Genomic DNA, 19,335 nt, shown 5'->3' with positions numbered 1-19,335 from the left:
CGCTAGAGGATCAAATATGGTTTCCCATGCCTCATTGAAGAAAAGGTCTTCCAGTATGGCATCAGTACCAGAATCAGATACAGAGGTCTCTGGACACCTGTGGTTGGCATCATCTGGTCCGAACTCTGTGAGTACTCGATTTGAAGTTTCGGGTGTCTGATTTGACGGATGAGTATAATTGAGTAGGAAAGGAATGGGGACTTTGTCATCAACACGACATGTCTCCTCATTCGCTCCGTTCAGAAGACGGTGGTTATTTGATTCCCTACTCCTTTCCAGCCATGAATCTGAACCCTTCTCCGGACTCCGAAGCCGCTGATACGTACAGGAGAGGCCACGGGTCTTGCAGGTAGCACAAGGAATTTCACCGCTGCATGTGATTCGAGCTCTAGCGCACCTATCGCAAGCTTTTCGACGTCTTCCTGGTCTTCTAGCCTGTGGGATTGGTTGAGAACCTCTGTGTGAACAGCTCCTGTAATGCCGCAGAAGAACGTCTCTTGTCTGCATCAGTCCACACTTTCGAATGCAGTCGAGGTCATTGAAGATTTCTCACTTTCTACGGAACTCTCGAGAACAGAATTCGCAGATAATACGAGTCTCGCTGCTGTCTGGATACTCAGCCTGTTAGCTATTCATATGGACTATGAGACGAATAATTGCGGAGAGCACTTACGGGTTGCTTCATGGCGCCGCATATGATTCTTGCTGGAGTAAATCCTGCCACAAATAGAACACTTGTATTTCGAGGTCTCCATTGTAGGGGAGAGGCCGCCAAGTCAGTAGACGACTCATGTTCTATGCACGAAGGTCCTTAATGAGTCCGTCGTCAGAAGGCTCCGAAACAACCCAAGCCTACACAGCAGCAGAACGCAGAACTTCCTCCCAATTGTCGAATGAATTGGTGATTCAGTGCTTGCCAATTAGACGAAATTAGATGAAGGAAAGCATAATTCATGCCACAACGTCCGAACGTGATGTTAAGCTGGCGGCGATTCCCCGATGTTGGAATCCGCGCACGGGCCAGACGAGCCGACCAATCGGTCAAGTACTCAAGTATGGTGTCAGATTAGCTGGATGAAAACCTTTTTCATCAGATCGGCAAAGAGAATCAAAAAGAAAAGAAAAGGCGCTGTAACATAATAAATTGCAATAAGGTGAGTTTCCTTTACAAACGCTCAAATTCGTGTTCAAAAACTGACATTTTTCTCTATAGTCTGTTGAGAAATCCGCCGGTGGTGCCGGTAAGGTCACCAAGGCTGCTCAGAAGGCTACCAAGAAATAAGCGGTTACACCTGGCAGAATGGGGGAGATATGAGTCATGTGACGATCACGATTCCGAGGCTTTAAGCTACCTACTTAGCTAGAGGCTTAGACTTCATAAAATGATACTTTCAATAATGCATTGTCAGGAGTAGACTTGTACCTGTTGTAGCCTGTAACCCGTGTGTCAAGTATCGGCAACTACTTAGTCCCGTGGCATTCGTGGCTCGAGCAAGTCCGCGTACTTAGGCAAGGTAAACGAACCAAGTCCGGACTTTGGCACATCTCGCATCATGAACTGCAGGGTTTACTGTCAAGCAGTTGAATTTCCCTGATATACTAGGAGCTGCTACTAAATACATATCATGAAATGGCAGTGCAAAGGTGGGTACACGTTCAGCGTTCTCGATACTGCCATACCTAGTATCTGTGCTAGAATACCGACTTCTCTGAACCATAGCCCATGTTCAATGATTTCTTAGTTGCATGCAATCAGACTGGGAGCTCGTCAGCTTTGTCGCATCAAGAGCATGAAAGTTCTTTCTGGCAAGGTATGGACGGTATACACACCTTCAACTCCTCCAACCACACGAGCCGTTTTTGCTCGCTCGTATAGTGCGAAGATGATCTAGCAGGCGCTGCCGCAGCAAGTGGATATAGAATAGGTTCAGGATTCTCTTCTGCTTATAATGAGCGCCCAAAATGGTCAATTATCTTGATGCGATATTGCAAGACGATCAAGGCGTCAGGCGCTTTTCAAAAACTCCCGTTTTCTTTTCGAATACTTTCCTTTATGAGAGGAAACACTCATGGATCAGTATCTGTTTGTTCTTTATGCGTCTCAAGGACCGATTGCAATGATGGAATCATATTGCTGATGTTTTTCTTTCGTCACTCCCTGGTATGCGTTGACGCGTACTGCCCTTTGGTTGCTTATTCTTACCTATAAGTCTTTGCGACTCTGAAAGGGATGAATGCGTGCATGCCCCAGCCCAATCGAATACTATTTTGGGATCTCCGTACGGACATGTCATCCGTAGCTCTTTACTCACTATTCCCATATATGCACCAAGTATACTAGCGAAAACAGCTTCCGCTAGCAAGCACAGCTTGCGATTAAGGTTGATATTATCCGTAGAGCATAAGCCCCAATCCATTTTATATAGAGTGACGAATTTGGCGTCCCGTGGGATGCCAATCTGGTGCATTAAGCACTTATCATAAGCACATCTATAAATATCATATTAGTAACTTATTCTATGGCAAAACAATGTACTTACTTTGCTCCCATCTCGCGGCTTTCATGGTCAATTTTTCGCTTAGACAGCCCACCCATAATTGATGTTGCTGATCCTATATATATATATGTGGGGTTGAAGTTTCCAAAGTAGGCCAGATGAGTTGGGCCTGCACCCCGGCATTAGTAGTTTCATGCCAGTTTGGAAGACGAAGTGGCACCAGAGGTAGAAGAGAACATCGTATATATGCTCTCTAAGCTTCTTGATGAATGGAAATGACACCAGCAGATATTGGACTTGAGTGAATAAGATCTGCCGTTCACCGAGACTGCTCAAAGCGGATATTCCCAAAGAATCTGGGCGGAGAACCCCGTAGAAGCGGTGCCTGCTTCGCATATCTCTCACTGAATCCATAATTCTTTCAACTTTCCACCTCCTTTAACCACAGTGCATCTGCCTCATTACAACCTGACCCCACCTGTGGCCACTGAGTACACATATGGGATGATTTGAATTCTAAACTTTATAGTTTTCAAACGGATCTGCTGAAACCATCCTGATTGTCGAAAGTGCTTGACTGGTTACACTCTTTTTGGGGGGGCTGGCTGGATTATGAGGTGAGACACACCTCTCAAGATTCAACCTCTGACAACCTCGTGTCCCAGTTCCCTAAAGGGGATCTTCGTCAGATATATCTAAGAAGGCATCTGTCGCTACCCCCTCGATTAGCCATATTCTTGCTGTAGCTGACACCTATCCTAGACCTCGCAACCACAGGATACCAATGATTTTCTCGTCCCAAAGGCTGAAGAATCCATCACCTTCATCCAAGACAGTCCACAGATGGGAGTAACGACTGCGGTTGCCTTTAACAACGATCACTATCCATAACGTGAAAAGGCCTCAAGCAGCTATTCAGGTATGTCATTCTCGCAGCCGCAAATCCACATACGATAGTTCGTATAGCGAAGTCTTTGAGAAGACAGCCTTCGTCACTGATACCAATAGCGGCAAAACCTGCTCCAGTCTTTCAAGACACTCTTCTATCAGGGAGGTATCAAGGGCGATAGCTCTGTCTGGTGAAGAGGGGCAGGGAGTAGCCACCCGGGTGAGCCATTTTCACACCCATTTTTCTAATTCACTTCTTCACTCTTTCAATTCAACAAACACTTCAGTGCAAAGAATTCTCTTTTTTCTGCCAGTCCTCCCTGTCTTCCCCTGCTTAAATCCCTCACTTCTCACTTCTTCGCCTCGCGTCTTCTCGTCTTTGTTACATCTCTTCTCGTCTCTCTTTGTCATCTCTCCCTGTCGTCTCCCCTTAGAAACGCTCATCTTTCATCTTCCATCTCTCATCTTCATCTTTCATCTCTATCTTCCATCTTCCATCTCTCATCTTCCATCTCTCATCTTCCATCTCTCATCTTCCATCTTCCATCTCTCATCTTCCATCTCTCATCTTCCATCTCTCATCTTCCATCTCTCATCTTCATCTTCATCTTTCATCTGCCTGCTCTCAGCTCTCAGCTCTCAGCTCTCAGCTCTCAGCTCTCAGCTCTCAGCTCTCAGCTCTCAGCTCTCTGCTCTCAGCTCTCTGCTCTCTGCTCTCTGCTCTCATCTTTCATCTTTCATCTTTCATCTTTCATCTCCGGTTTTCCATTCGCGAACTATCCGGTAATTTATCCTACATCATGGCTTATCCGGTGAGCAAGAGTCTTTTCCATATCCACCATGGATCAAAACTAAATAGACCACGAACAGATTGGAACTTCTGAATGGGATATGGAAATCCCAAGCGAGACTCCCCAAACTGAGGCTCCCCAGACCGAGACTGCACCTGAAACTGTCGAGACAGGAACCATGCAAATGGTAGGTTCCCATGCAGAAATTGTTAACGAGATAGGTCTATCGTGCTTACACGTCGAACAGGATACCGCAGAGTTAGTCCAAGATCCAGTCATTGAACAAAATGGCCCCGTGAGTTTCCAAACACACATGCTCCACAGATCTGCCACTGACAACTTACAGCGTCTTGATGGAACTGAGGACGAGGAGATGCTCCGCGATCTCGGAAATAGGAAGTCGGAAGAGCGCATCCTGTTTGATGGTCCGATGCCGCGTTCTGTCCAGTTCGTGAGAGAAGACGGCTCCTTGATCCCAGAGACACCATTCATCAAGGACAAAGGAAGCGACGTTCGGATATCGGTGGTCGGTCGTCCTGTGGCTGCGAAGATACGATTCAAGGTCTTCGTCAGGAACGTCAAGGACATAAGCAAAGGTTTGATGCACTCCATCAACCTTATGCACACCGCATACCTCGAGTTCGATCTGCACCCACCTGCTCGTTCGAGCATGATGGGCCCTCATCGATCCGAGGTCTCCGAATTCGAGTGGGAGGACAAGACATCTGCCGCGCCGGGCGCTGAAGGGACAGAAACGACCGAGCAGTCAAACTACATCGACATCAAGTTCAAGACGAACGGCGGCGTTTCGTGTGGCCTACGCCACACTAACGAGCAGTTCGATGTCGAGACGGTGGACCTTCTTCGCCACATGAACAGCTTCACGTATGACACGTCTACTGAAGCACGGATTCTTCGTGTGCGCATGTATGTCGACGCCGAGGACGTGGCTGGCGACAGATTGAAGGGTATGCGCGATGCCCTTCGATCCATCAGCCGCCAACGACCTCTACAGCGAGCGTTCTTCCCGTACTGCGCGAGGTCCGATCTGATCCGATGTATATACGGACAGTTCGCATCTCGCCAGGACGTCTTCCAGAGGTGGAACCCTGTCGCGTTCCCAGCAAGCGACTTCTTCCATAACCTTGACGACGGTCATGTTAGGCTCGCGTACGGCGCGGTGCTGGAGGACAGAGTGCAAAAGCTTCACCTGAACCGACTTTCGAAGAAACAATCGAAGATCGGTTTTGTCTCGTATTCTGGGAAGTCTGTCATTGCTGTGGTCAAGATCGACAAGGCAGGGCTCAATGAGAAGTTTGTCCCTGAGATCATGCGCGGCTCTGATGTGGTGGTGCCCGACAACACGCCAGTGACTGTGACCTTCTGTCCCAAAGAAGGTTTCAACCACAAGACCGTAGCCGGCATTGTCATCCCCGACTATGCGTCAATCAAGCAGGGTGATATTTATATCGCAATACACGGCACATCAATCTTCAAGAAGGCAAGGGGTCTGCTCACATCTCCTGGAGATCGACTCCGTTGGTGTACTGGAAATGTAGAGTTCTCTGACAATAACGCTCCGATCAAGAGACAGGTAAACTGTCTCGAGCTCCTTCACAATACTGCTTCTCACCTCTGGACCTCTGTCTTCCTGAACCAGGAGTTGAGCGGCATGGAGATCATTGACCCTTTCGCTGAACTTGACGAAGTCACTGTCAAGGCAGCATTCGACGCGGTTCTGCATCTGAAGAACTGGACTGACCAGCAATTGGCTGTGTTCAAGATGATCAGGCAACTGAGAGGTGGTGTAGGACTCATCGAAGGATACCCCGGGTGCGGAAAAACCACTGTTCTTGCAGCACTTGCCCTTCTGTGCCACAAGGCTGGACTGCATATACTCATCGTCACACCCTCAAATGCTACTGTCGACGCATTCACTTCCGAACTGCTGTTGATGGCGCCCGAAATCGACTACGTTTGTATCCGGCAGGCAACAATTGAACGGACGTCCATATTTGGGAAGAAAGTCGACGATGAAGACGATAAGCTATCGGTAGAGGACTTTAAAACTTCGATTGTCAATCTGTTAGGGATTCTGAAAAACTCCCAGTACCAGAAAGCACAGGGCGATCTGAGGTATTCAGTCTTTTCTCACGTCGACCGCCACGCCAGGAAGCAACTCGCTGCTGGAGAAAGGCTCCTTGTACGTATCAGACAGGAGGAAGATGAGGAATTGGAAGAGGACCCTGCCCTCGGTTCTGATCACAACGACGAGGATGAGTCCGCTGAGAAGGATACACGTGAGGTGATTGAAGCGTACTCCGTGTTCCGTGACTGGATTGATTGCCCTCCTGAAAAACCTGAATCTCCGAGCAATTCCGAGCGAATCCAGAAGTTGGACTTATGGAAGGAACAGCGATCACGTTTCCGCAAAGCCTATGAAGCTATCGCGAACGAAATCGTCAAGAATACCCGCATCGTCGCTTGCACGGACAACCTGGCTGGTTCACCGCGAATTCGGAAGCACTTCGGTACAGACACCAAAGGTATCGTCGTCATCAGCGACGAAGATAGCCAGGCAGTTGAGCCAAACACGTGGATTCCTATAGTGTCACTCAATCAGGCAAAGTTCGTCAAGGCCTCAATCCGCGGTGGAGACCGCCATCAGCTTCCGCCTCTTGTCGTCTCAGACTTCCAAAGTCCAGGTATAAATGAGTTCTCTCATCAATTAACCCGCTCTTTATATAATCGTCTGCTGCGGACCGGCTTTCCGTCTTACATTATCGGAAAGCAGCATAGGATGAGACCCGAGATCTCCCGATTCCCATGCGAGTTCACATACTCAGGAATGTTGGAGGATGATCCATCGGTGCATGATCTCACAATCAATCCCATCTTTGAGCAGAACCTGCGAGGTTAGATTAACGCCCGTGCGGGCTGCCAGATGGCTTTTGCTAATGACAACATGTCGCTCATCGCTCTCAACATTAAGAACAGAGTATATCGAATAGAAGAAGCTAGCAACTCCAGGTACAATGGCCACAATTGTAAGGTCGTTGTAGATTTCATCCGGCACCTAATGGCTGCTAAGTTTGACTTTACTACATACTCAGTCACCATACTCACCCCTTACGCCGAGCAGCGGTCTAGGTACATCAAGGCCCTAATAGAGCTCGCTGCAACAAAGGGAGTTCAGTGGAAGCACATGGTGAAAGTTGCCACCGTTGATTCAATGCAGGGGCATCAATCGGATTGTGTTATCTTCGACTGGGTTGTTTCCCAGGCTGTCAGACCTAGCGATCTCGGGTTTACTGTTGATAACAATAGGTGCAATGTTGGTATCACCAGAGCGCGATCTTGTCTTATCAATGTGGGAAACGTGGGAATGCTGAGTGGTGATTATGCTTCCAAGCAGCAAGCCAATTCTAAGCAAAAGGGTGATGTGAAGCCGCCGCCGGAGGTTCTGGAGTTCTGGCGCTACCTGGCTAAGAAGGATGTTTGCTACCCTCTTCAGTCGGTATATGTAGAGCCGGCTACCTCGGACGAGTACACCTAGGCCGAAACACACGAAGCAGCGAACGCTGAGCGTCAAGATGAGCAAGCTCAGGATCTTGGCCAGCCTCAGGAAGCGTCTGATGGTATCTCTGGAGCGGACACACGGGCGGACCAGAGGGACGCCGATATCTATTGAAGCGGATCAAGGTCGGGCCGAACAGACCAAGGCGAACTTGCTGCTGAGTTTTCTCTATCGATCTTTTGAAACAACCGTCATGGGGTGAAGAAGGAGGGAAAAAAAAAAAAAAAAAAAAAAAAAAAAAAAAAAAAAGGAGAAGAAGAAGAAGAACGAAAAGGGCGGCAAGCGTGGCGCGTCGGTGGTATCTAGGCTCTCTTCGTGCAAACAGAGAAAACCTCCGGAGTACGGACCAGTATGGCAGACTGTTGCAACTTTCGAGCGTTTTAGTTAGGTCTGAAGTTCAATAAAATGCAATCCTAACCAACAGTGAGCTCGTTCGTGGTTTATTCCTAATAACGAGACGTAGACCCGACCACACTATAAATTAGTACTCCCGAGTTATTGTTAGAAAGTTCTTACAGTTTGAGGCTCATCTCAATAAATCGCGACAAGACGATCGATTATCAAATTGACAACATGGGCATTATGGAAATCCTAAGGCCACTCTACTTTACTGGAACAGTTATTGAATAACAATCACTTCGAATTATTCTGATATACAATTCAGCGTCGATAATACAATCCTGTATTTACATTAGTAGCCTCGTCTAATAGCGATTGAGGTTATCTGAAAGCATTATCATAATGCAAGTTATACATATAATATCACGAAATCTCAAGCGCAGGATTCGACCAAAATTACAAACGGTGATACAACATGTTGCTTCCTGCTAGACCAGCTTATCGGTAATCCCATGAATAGAATGACAAGTGCTTCCGTCCACTTCCTATCCGGTTATCTTAATGACTAGAATCGACGTAGACTTCAATTTGCCGTGTAGGATCTCGTATTCAGTATGCTATCCTAGACATCGAAATAGATGTTTGGCTGCCGTGATCTTGTCGTCATCGCGATTCGCTGCTTTTCGTTGCAATCTATTGACTGCTTGAGCTATGTCAGGCCGGGTCTTTACCCCCAGTCAATTGGCTTTCCTAATCATCATTTGGTATTCAGTTCATTGCACGATGCAGGGGCGCTCCCAGATCTCTCATCACTGAATCTGGCGACTAGAAGTTCCCTAGCTGTATCGTGTAGACTTTTTGGCTAAGGTCTACTTAAGAAAAGTACACGAAAAGTGGGATTAAGCGTTGACGTTACGTCCCTCCTTCACATGAGCTTATGTCACATGACCTCCTGTATGTAGCGAGGCCTTTAGCATTAGAGAAACACAGACTTCTACATACCACTTTTCTCCTTCTCTGCCCAGCAGTTGAGACTTCCCACGAACGAAGTTCCACGAAGACAGGGCAGACTATGAGCACGCGCCAGACCTCGTAAACACCTGCAAGGCCAAAAACAGACGCTTCTCAGGTGTGAAGCTCGAGCGAATCGGACTACCCCGTATAATTGAGACCATTCCACAACTTTCTAGGTTCGTCACCTTTCATTGTATCTCTAATTCACTACGAAAACCTCTCGGGGGGGGGGACCCTGCGGAGAACTCCGTCGAATTTTCACCTTAAATAGCCTCTTGTGCTGGTCATTACCGCTGCTAATTTTCTTTACTATTACAACCTGGTCTGATCTTCATCAAATGAGCGCGTTTATAGTCATTATGAAGACGAACTCCTTATTATGGATTGCAAGTTAGGTATCAAGTCGACCAGCTCCAACGTCGACTCACCTCTCCCGATACATCCAACGAGTGCCTATTGATCGCCACGACGTATTGCCATTCTTTTAGGCAGTCGCAGTCATGGCTCCTTATCCGCTACATCAATGCATGCCCTTATTTCTTGAAGTCTTGAAGGGACCACTATCTCCCATCACTACAACCTGCAAACAATCGTCATCGCTATATGTGTCCTCGTCTTGAGCAGTCAGTCAGGCATGTAGACCCCCCCTTTCCTGCAGAGCTCCATACGACAGTTTCTATAACAGAAAACAGCCTCTATCACTAAAACAGCGGTAAAACCTGCTCTAGCCTTTCATGGCAATCTTCTATCAGGGAGGTATCAAGAGAGATAGCTCTGTCTGGTGAAGAGGGGCAGCGAGTAGCCACCCGGGTGAGCCATTCTCACACCCATTTTTCTAATTCACTTCTTTACTCTTTTAATCCAACAAACACTTCAGTGCAAAAAATTTTCTTTGTTTATTTCTGCCAGTCCTCCCTGTCTTCCCCTGCTTAAATCCCTCGTTTTTCACTTCTCACTTCCATCTTCTCACTTCCATCTTCTCACTTCTTACACCCATCACCCATCATCCATCACCCATCATCCATCATCGATCTCCCATCTCCCATCTCCCATCTCCCGTCTCCCATCTCCCATCTAGCATCTCCCATCTAGCATCTCCCATCTAGCATCTCCCATCTAGCATCTCCCATCTTCTCAGCAAGACCAAAAATGGATGCTTTTAATTATGGTCATGTCTCTCAGGAACAGGAACAGGTATGTTATACCATCAGAAACCTTCTCTTGTGTGTGTCATTTCTATATTTTGCAAACACTGACATGTTATGTTCTTGAAGCATATTCAAAGCGAATGGGACAACACGGAAATGGAAATAGAATCACCTGCTGATACCGGTGTTCCTGTTAACACCGGTGCCTCTACTGATAACGGCAAGGTACGCTCTCACGGATGGTCGGCAACTCAAATCATGTTATGCAAATCTAACATAGGGTAGGATATAGCGTCAGACACTGTGATGACCAGTGATATGTGGATGGTAAGTGCAATAGATTGGCTTATTTGAGAGACCATGGGTTAATGCAACTTTTATCAGGGTACGTTCCCGGCAGAAAGGACCAAGCCCGCTGCTGGAAATAAGTCTGTGGAGGACTGGGTCCTCGTGCCGTTGGAGCACCGTCGGTCCACTGGATTCCTGGGGCCCAGAAAACGACACGTTCAGTTTGTCCTTGCGGACAACAGGCAAATGTACCCCACTGTTCCTGGAGCCAGTCTCTACGGTGCAAGTGTGACGATGGAGATAGTTGGGGGCCCTGTCGCACCGAAGCTAGTCTTCGAAATCTGCGTCAGGAACACCCGCAACATCCAGAGAGGCTTGTGGCATCCTGTGAACCTTGTTCACAGGGCTTCACTTGTTTTCGACTTACACGCAGGCCCGGATGTCCAGAAGCGCGAGGTCTCTGATCTCGTGTGCAGACCCATCTTCTCGAGAGACCAGAACGGAGAATACTGCGACCCTTGCTACATCGACGTGAAGTTCATAACGACGGGCGGCATCTCCACCGGTCTGAAATTCACAAACGAGAAGAAGGATAAGATGGATGAGCTGACGATCGCGTTCTTGGAATTCCTGTACGCGGCCACCTCCTCCCATTCACGGGAAAGGAGGCAGGTGCATGTCCGGGTTCCACTCAAACCGGACGAGGTTGAGCACGCAGGAAACTTCGTCGAAGTTCTTCAGGGATTCGCCGAGCACTTGCCATGGACCCGCGCATGGTTTCCCTATCGCTCCAGGGTGGGAAACATCAGATGCCAGGCTGGACAGCTAGTGCCAAGAGCGCAGGTCGCAGAAGGTTGGAATGGTCAGCTTTGTGCAGTTCCGGCTGCTAACTACTTCCATGATATTGAGGAAGCCAGCGTGAAACTCACCTACGGTGCAGACTTGGACTATCGTGTGGGTATTATGCAGTTCCAGCGAGTCGTCAACGCAAATGCGTCGGTTGCGTTTGTGGTTTACGATAACTCAGTTGTATACGCTGTTGTTTACATCGACCGATCGCAGCTCAACGATGGCCTCCTCCCCTTGACCCTCCAGCAAACTGACCTGATGATTGCCGACAGCACGCGTGTTGAGATCACCTTTATGCCAGAAGGTGAAGAGTCCACGATCGTCTGTCGCGGTCTGGTAGTTCCGGACCACGCAGGGATCGGTGAGGGTCAGATCCATGTCGCCATCTATGGAAAACAGATACTGCGCTACAAGAACATCTTCTCAGTGCCTGGCCAGCGACTCAGGTTCATTCAGGCTGCATCGCTCAAGTTTGAGGAGAATGAAGCGCCACTCCGACGACAGATTAACGCACTGTCACACTTACGGGAAGACCCAACATGGCACATGGCTTTCCTGAACCAGGAGCCGTGTCTGCTCAGCAAGACAAACCCCTTTGACGGCCTGGACCCTCAGAAGGTACAGGTGGCTCTCCAGGCGGTACTCCACCTGAAGCCCTGGAATAAGCAGCAGCGGCAGGTTTTCGATATGGCCGCCAACCTCACATCCAGGATCGGTCTCGTCGAAGGTTTCCCTGGCTGTGGAAAGTCGACGGTCCTCGCGGCCCTCGTGATATTGTACCACCTGGCCGGACTCCACGTTCTGATCGTCAGTCCCAGCAACGCGTCCGTAGACGCAATTACGCAGAGACTGGTCAGTCTCACTCAAGGCTCAATTGACTATGTGCGAGTTCGTCAAGCTCGCCTGGAAGGTGTCCTGTCGGCGGATGGTCCTGACCACGAAGAAGTTTCGCCGGATGCTCCGACCAGTAGGGACTCTGTCATTGCAGCCGTGCTCCGAGACGCCAAGGAATCCTACCATAAACGCATAGCGGGAGACCCGAAGTACACCTTCTTCGAGCACGTCAGGCGCCGCACAACGACTGCCATCTCAAAGGGGGAGAAACTCATGATAGCACGACAAGTGGATGGCGTTCCCGGTGACGAGTTTGATGCCTACAGCTACTTCTGGAATTATCTCTGCAACCCTCCTCTGCGACCCACTGACAAAAACGCCACTGGAGAACTGGCTGCGTGGAAGGAAGAACAGGCAAAGTTCCGACGCGCGTACAACGAAATCTCGGAAGTTGTGGTGAGGGAGGCATGGATCGTGTCCTGTACGGACAACCTGGCCGGCACTGATCTGATCAGGAAGAACTTCGCGGCAGACCCTGCGAATCCATGCAAAGGTATCATCGTCATAGCCGACGAAGATGGACAGGCAGTGGAACCCAATGCCTGGATACCGCTCGTTTCACTGAACCAGGCCCAGTTGGTACGAGGGACGATCCGAGGAGGCGACAGACACCAGTTACCGCCTCTTGTTGTGTCCGCGTTTACCTCGCCTGGATTGAATGAGTTCAGCGAACAACTGGGGAGGTCGCTGTTCGACCGACTTCTCCAAGCAGGATTTCCTTCTTGCATGTTGAACGTCCAGCATCGCATGCACCCCGACCTGGCAGCATTTCCCAGCGCTTTTACCTACAACGGGCTCATGAAGACGGAGAGCGGCTTGGAGGATCATCCTATGCGCCCAGAATTGAAAACTGGGTTGCTTAACTGGTTGAGGACAATCTGTCCCACCCCATCCAGAGAGCCGGATCTACATCTCATCGCCCTTGATGTAAAGAATGGCGAGGACAAGGTCGAGCCTCGAAACAAGTCCCGATACAACCTGCAAAACGTTGCTGTCGTGATGGAGCTGTTATCTTATCTTTTTGATAGCAAGGCACTGTCTCAGGGTGGTGATGTAACTATCATCACCCCGTACTCAGAACAGCGCTCTTGTTATGTGACGGCTCTGATCAATTTCGCGACACAGAAACGTATTGCATGGCGCGACATTGCCAAGGTCGCGACCGTCGATTCAATGCAAGGCCACGAAGCAGAATGCGTGATCCTAGACTGGGTGGTTACTAGCGCCGAGCGTATCGCGGACCTTGGGTTCACCGTGAACAACAATCGCTGCAATGTGGCGATTACGCGTGCGAAAGAATGTCTCATCGTGGTTGGGAAGGGCTGCATCACAGGCTGTGCACTGAAACTGAAGAGAAAGAGGGATAGCGACGCTGAGCCGGAACAGAAGCCAATCGAGATTGTTGAGTACTGGAAGCATCTATACGAGCGAGATGCGGTATACGAGGTCACTGGAGATCCAGTGACCTCGGAGTATGTGCACCATCAGTCGCAGGAACAGGAGCAGTCGCAGGAGCAGGAGCAGGAACAGGCGCAGGAGCAGGCGCAGGAGCAGGAACAGGCGCAGGAGCAGGAGCAGGAGCAGTCACAGGAGGGCGCGCAGCTGCAGGAACAGGATAGTGCATGGGAGCAGGAAGCACAGCAACCGGATGACGCCTCGAAGTGGGAGTCTAAGTTCAATGATGCGACAGACGCCAAGTGGTAGGTAGGCCATGAGTGTAACCTCAACAAGGACGATCGACAACCGAGTACACCTACTACCGACTACCGACTACCGACTACCGACTACCGACTACCGACTACCTACACGCGGACCACCACGCAAGACGAAAAACAGGCAGAAGAGCGATGGTCTGAGAATGAGACTGGAGATGGATCAACGACACTGACATGGATCCTGTGGGCCGGGAAAGAAGATCAGTTCATAACGGAGGAAATTGACTGTATGGAGCTAGCACTGTCTAAGATATTACAGACAGAGATAGTTAGCCACGAATGAACTGTATCTTCGGATCCTAGTTCTCCATCCATGTACACATGTGAAACAGAGTAGGGAAAGATAAGTATAAGTTTGCAATAGTTCGAGACATGATACACAAAATCATTGCCACTGTACTTTAGAGTCAGGACGTTCCTTTAATAGGCAACTTTTTGAGGACTAGCTAGAGCTTCAGAGCTCAATCCCATAGAGGAATCTAAGCGTCTTCATCTTCTGCTTCGCGTGCCTCGGAGAGGTTATGCGCCCGGAATAGCTTCATTTTCATGATTTTTTTTATGACTAAAAGCAGCTCTAGATACCGCAGAGACTATATTCTTGAACCAGACCTGCTTTCTGCAGGATCTGCCCCTCCTACCTACCACCTGTCGAACACCAGCACTACTACCCCGCCAGTTATCCTCGAAGTTGGCTCATCCAGGAACTGGCCTACCAGAGAAGGTGCCAGAGGAAATCGACGGCATTCAAAAGCTCACCACGAAGACCAAATTTGACACTTGGCTCTACCTCGTTAAGGATGTCCTTCGAGCGGTTGACTGCTCGAACCTTATTGACTCTACTGTCCCAGACCTACCCCTAGCAGTACCGATCAAGACGCGTATAATAGGTGGAGGAGGATGTCTCTGTCAATAAGAAGTTAGATTACAGCCCAGCTCGACCTCGAGATCATAGAGGAACTCCGTCAGCTCCCTAATGAACCGATCTACACCAACGAATATATCAATGCGATAAAAACAATCGTGATGGGGGAGGGACATATAAAACTTCGCACCGTTTGGAAGGCATCGGTAAAAACACATCGACATTAATATGGATCGATTGAACAGTTCGTTATCGCCTACCGTGACGCTTGGCAACGTGCTAAACCTTACCATCACTCCGTGGTGTGCCGCCATACTCCTCTTTGAAGAACTCGAGAACGAACTACCCAACTAGACAATAGCTTAGTACTGCTTATGGCCAAAGGATAAGTCCACCACTATAACAAAGTCTGAATTCCAACAACGCTGTCGTGAAGCCATTAATATAGGCAAAAAAAAGTGAACTAAACCTCGCCGCGGTAATAGTGATATCTAGCGAAGCGACATCAAACAAAGCAACACCAGACAAGTCCCAGATATCAAAAGAATATGGCGCAGGTCCTCCAAAGGGGAAGGACCCCTACAAATACACCAGAGAGCTCCGCGATAGGAAGCTTTGTATCATAGGGAAGTGCGGACACTGTTATAGACCAGGTTACGGTTCAGATACCTGCTACTGCTTGATGGAGGAGATCTCACAAGGTTAGAAGCCATACAGCGATATATGGCACCTACCTAACCAATAGCAAATATAAGCGAGCAACAAAGATCAGTATCGCTTTCACGGCTTCGCAGGGCTCGCCCTAGCTCATCAAATTCAACATCCCGTCCTGACCGGACATTAAACAGGTTCAGATTCGACCCGTCTGACCTGACGTTAAATAAGATGACGACTGAACGAACGACCCGTCCAAACTAGACGTTAAATACGATCACCACCTCACGAATAAATGACCCGTCTAATCAGACGTCAAACCAGATCAGATTCAACGACCCCTCCGCGTATGAAACGCTCGAGCACCCCATCAAGATACGACATTAACCAGCCAAAATCACAGCCAGACCCGTCCAGATCAGACGTTAAATTGGGTCAGATTCAATCCGTCAGGATAAGACCTTAAAACAGATCTGAGCTTAAGCATGTTGGCTCAGGGGATTAGCATAACGAACATCAAGATAATTGACCATTTTCCGGATTAGGAACTGCCTATGACTTCAGGAGGCGTCCAGGGGGGTGCTTTGGGCCTGTAGGGCCAGGCGGATAGGTATCGCCTGCCTCCTTCCGTTTCGGGTTTAATGCTTCGCACAGATAGATAGATTAGCTAGAGCTTCAGAGCTCGATCCCATAGAGGAATCTAAGCATCTTCAGCTTCAGCTTCGCGTGCCTCCGAGAGATGTTGCTCACGAGGTAACAGAGGTACGGCAACAAATAAGGAGAATGTTTAACATACGCCGACAGATTTGTACATCAAAACAGCGGTATTCTCATATCCCAGATGAATACAACGGATCATAGTTGTTTGAATTGTCTCGACGGATTCCTCCCTATGTACCGGACTCAACAATATAATACTGCTCGTCTGCTAAGATCCCCGAACTCTCTTTAACTCGGATGCATATATACTATACTGCTCACAAAGCGATACATTCTGGAGTATACGGGCAGAATGGAGATGTCACTGTTTTCTCAGAACATCGTTGATATGACGCTAATGTTCCGCGAAGAATAAGGAGAGAATCGGAGTAGTTATGAACTTTACCGTTCGGTGTCCAACAGGTAGTATGATTGAGGGAGTCTTCCATATAAGGGAAAAATCAATAGTCGGCTAGCAGGATAGGATTTTAACCATCTTAAACACATTGCTTGTATGTATTAAGCAATCAAACAAACCCAAAATGGTCTGATGTGCCTGGAACGTTTGGTGGGAACTCGACGCGATTGAATACCAAGGGCAATATATGAGAGCTCATCTTCCGTGACCGGAGCCCAGGCATAACATTGGGCACGCTCGCAGGTCAGATCTGTATAGTATGCTGGTGGGCAGATATACGGCCTTGGTAGCGCGGTCGAAGAGATAGCACATATTGTGCGTGAGATCCTCGAGAACGTCGGCCGTGTCGGAAGGTTTCGAAGAGAAAGAAATGGAAGAACAACCTTGTTCGAGTCTCCTGGCCTCGAAAGTCTCCTAGTTACAGTCGATGAAATTCGTGGTACGAATGATGGACGTTTTATTTAAAGCACGAAAACCAAACCGCATCCATTGAGAACTGGTAATCCCATGATGTGATAATAAGACAAATGGAAAAGTCGAACGACTGAGGGGAGATTCCGAGAAGTCGACTTATCACTCGTGAATAGTGAATGCTCCAGGGTGGAATATCTCATCGTGGACGATGTGGTAGTGCGCTGATCGCGCGGTTCCTTAGAGGGCGGCAATGTGTGCTTGAAGGAAGAAGTCCCAGTTTCGAGCTTCGATGACTCCACAGTCGACTATGATGCCGCTTCAAAGATTAGACGATCCGTTTGCCTTTTATATCGATAGATAAATGAATAGGCTTGAATCAGTAGAGCTAGAAAGGCTAAGGCTGCGTCCTTGGGGACAATCACCTTTTCGGAGGTCTATACAGCGGACCCGGCGTCTTAAAAAAGATCAAGATCAATCTCCGCAGATGGCCTCTTACAATGTAAGAGCATCTTCCTTTGGTATAGAGAGCGTGAGTAACTGCAATCGTCAGGCTTTCCGGCCCATTGGCCCAGAAGAGACCTGTAAACCATTATGTGAGCTTGCTGGAGAAAGGCACAATGTAGTATTGGAATATGAGATGGGGAATACCCTTTTTTTCTTTTCTTCTTCGCAAGCTTTCTGCTGCTGACCGGCTGTCTTATATATCATTTATAATTATCATTGGACATCGTCTAATGTGGATAGTAAAAATGCCGAAGTATATCTGTTAAAATAATATGAGTATCCTTGGCCTTCTTGTTTATTAGGCGTTGATATCTTGCTAGATACTAGAGCGTATAATTTGTCTAATATTATTATACCCCCCGCCCTGGAACTGTATAAGCCGCATTATTGAAATTTTTGAAATAATTTCCAGAAATAGAGGTATTAAAGCGATTCAATACTATCTGCCCCTTAGCGTAAAGCATAATACTGTGAGAAATGCCTTAGATTTAATCTATCCTAACGCCTCGGTAAATCTGTTGGCTATTTATTATCTATATTGGCCTGCGTCAGATAGAAGACTGTGATATATAAATTTTATTAGGGTATATAGGATATTTTAACCAGAACAATAAAAAAAATACTGTTCTTAGATAAATTTAAGCAATATTTTAACTTTAGTTTATTAAGACTAAAAGCAATCTATTAAACTTATATATTTAAAAGCTTAAAGTATATTCTTTCTTATTAATATACCAATTTTAACAGGAAGCTATAGAGGGTTATTCTATAGGTAGACTCGGGAATATAATAGTAGGTGAGACAGTTAAAGCGCTGCATTCTCTTGATAATAGGTGGTATATAGAGGATAAGAAGATATGGGCGTTGCACTTCTCTTTCTTCAGCTTCGTTGGCCACGGCGCGCTCTTATTTTATTTATAATCTCATTATAGCTAGAGAAGATGCATTAGAACTTGTGCGCAGAAGAACTAAATATAGATAATATAGGGAGCAAAATAAATACGTACCTTGCACTGTGTGATCCTTAATTTGGTTCAGTCCGAGAGTTAATGATTGACTGAGCTCAGCTTCATGTCTCTTCGGTTCTGTAATATCGTCTATAGGAACTATGTGTCCGACTTCATTGTACCTCTGCAGGTACAGGAAGGAAATGACATGTTGATTATCTTGGGTGGAAGCTTTGGTGGGAACACGACGTGATTGAATATCAAGGACAAGATGTGAGGACCCTCTTCTGTTTCCAATATTCCCAGTATCATCACTGGACGGTGAGGTCTGATTGTCATTGTACAGAGGGATATCCCAACCCGACATCTGTAATTTAGTTCTGAAATGCTTTGCGTGTAGGGGGAAGACGACATTTTCCAGGAAATGGTCGATAACGATGACAGCGTTTCCCCTTGATAGATAAGTGAATGAACTCGAGTCAGTAGAGCTAGAAGAGCCATGGAAACTTCGTACAAATGAGCGTAAACTCAGCAAGTGAAGATTAATGTCAAGTTAAATAGAGTAGAGTCACCGGTGGTCACATTCAGGCGAATTGACAGTATGCGTGGTTGATCCTTTGGATATGTCAGTTATGCACATCAAAAGGGAAACGTTTGCTTTCTCTGCTTACCTCGAAGCCAGCGTTCAGGGCTCTTTCAAAAAATTTTATAAAAGCGTTGACTAGACAGCCTGCTAATGTTCGAAATATAAATATAAAGATAACTCGTTCTCGCAGATATTCGTTATCTAACCAATCGTATGCCAGCGCGAACAAGTAGCCATAACGGAGACCTGT

The 19,335-nt window shown here is 47.6% G+C and overlaps 4 protein-coding genes across 4 annotated transcripts; 3 read left to right on the top strand and 1 right to left on the bottom strand.

Moving 5' to 3' along the window:
• Positions 1 to 2,126: 2,126 nt before the first annotated feature.
• C8Q69DRAFT_446056 (hypothetical protein) lies at positions 2,127 to 2,596 on the bottom strand (the record flags this gene model as incomplete). The annotated part of the gene is made up of 2 exons (XM_028629108.1): positions 2,127 to 2,490; positions 2,541 to 2,596. 2 exons carry the CDS (start codon positions 2,594 to 2,596, stop codon positions 2,127 to 2,129), a joined length of 420 nt encoding a protein of 139 aa, XP_028483804.1.
• A 1,590-nt stretch (positions 2,597 to 4,186) lies between these two features.
• On the top strand, positions 4,187 to 7,097 carry C8Q69DRAFT_508504 (AAA domain-containing protein; the record flags this gene model as incomplete). Its single annotated transcript, XM_028632986.1, has 4 exons — positions 4,187 to 4,198; positions 4,257 to 4,364; positions 4,425 to 4,472; positions 4,524 to 7,097. 4 exons carry the CDS (start codon positions 4,187 to 4,189, stop codon positions 7,095 to 7,097), a joined length of 2,742 nt encoding a protein of 913 aa, XP_028483803.1.
• Positions 7,098 to 7,142: 45 nt separating this feature from the next.
• Positions 7,143 to 7,733, top strand: C8Q69DRAFT_508503 (AAA domain-containing protein; the record flags this gene model as incomplete). The annotated part of the gene is made up of 1 exon (XM_028632985.1): positions 7,143 to 7,733. One exon carries the CDS (start codon positions 7,143 to 7,145, stop codon positions 7,731 to 7,733), a length of 591 nt encoding a protein of 196 aa, XP_028483802.1.
• A 2,523-nt stretch (positions 7,734 to 10,256) lies between these two features.
• C8Q69DRAFT_508502 (AAA domain-containing protein) lies at positions 10,257 to 13,990 on the top strand (the record flags this gene model as incomplete). The annotated part of the gene is made up of 4 exons (XM_028632984.1): positions 10,257 to 10,301; positions 10,382 to 10,480; positions 10,541 to 10,582; positions 10,640 to 13,990. The coding sequence occupies 4 exons, from the start codon at positions 10,257 to 10,259 to the stop codon at positions 13,988 to 13,990; spliced, it is 3,537 nt and encodes a 1,178-aa protein (XP_028483801.1).
• Positions 13,991 to 19,335: the final 5,345 nt, after the last annotated feature.

This window comes from Paecilomyces variotii (assembly GCF_004022145.1).
Source record: "Paecilomyces variotii strain CBS 101075 chromosome Unknown C8Q69scaffold_8, whole genome shotgun sequence".
In the NCBI taxonomy this organism is placed as follows: domain Eukaryota; kingdom Fungi; phylum Ascomycota; class Eurotiomycetes; order Eurotiales; family Thermoascaceae; genus Paecilomyces; species Paecilomyces variotii.
The sequence above is the reverse complement of the archived record's forward strand: the minus strand, read 5'-3'. Positions and strand labels throughout refer to the sequence as shown.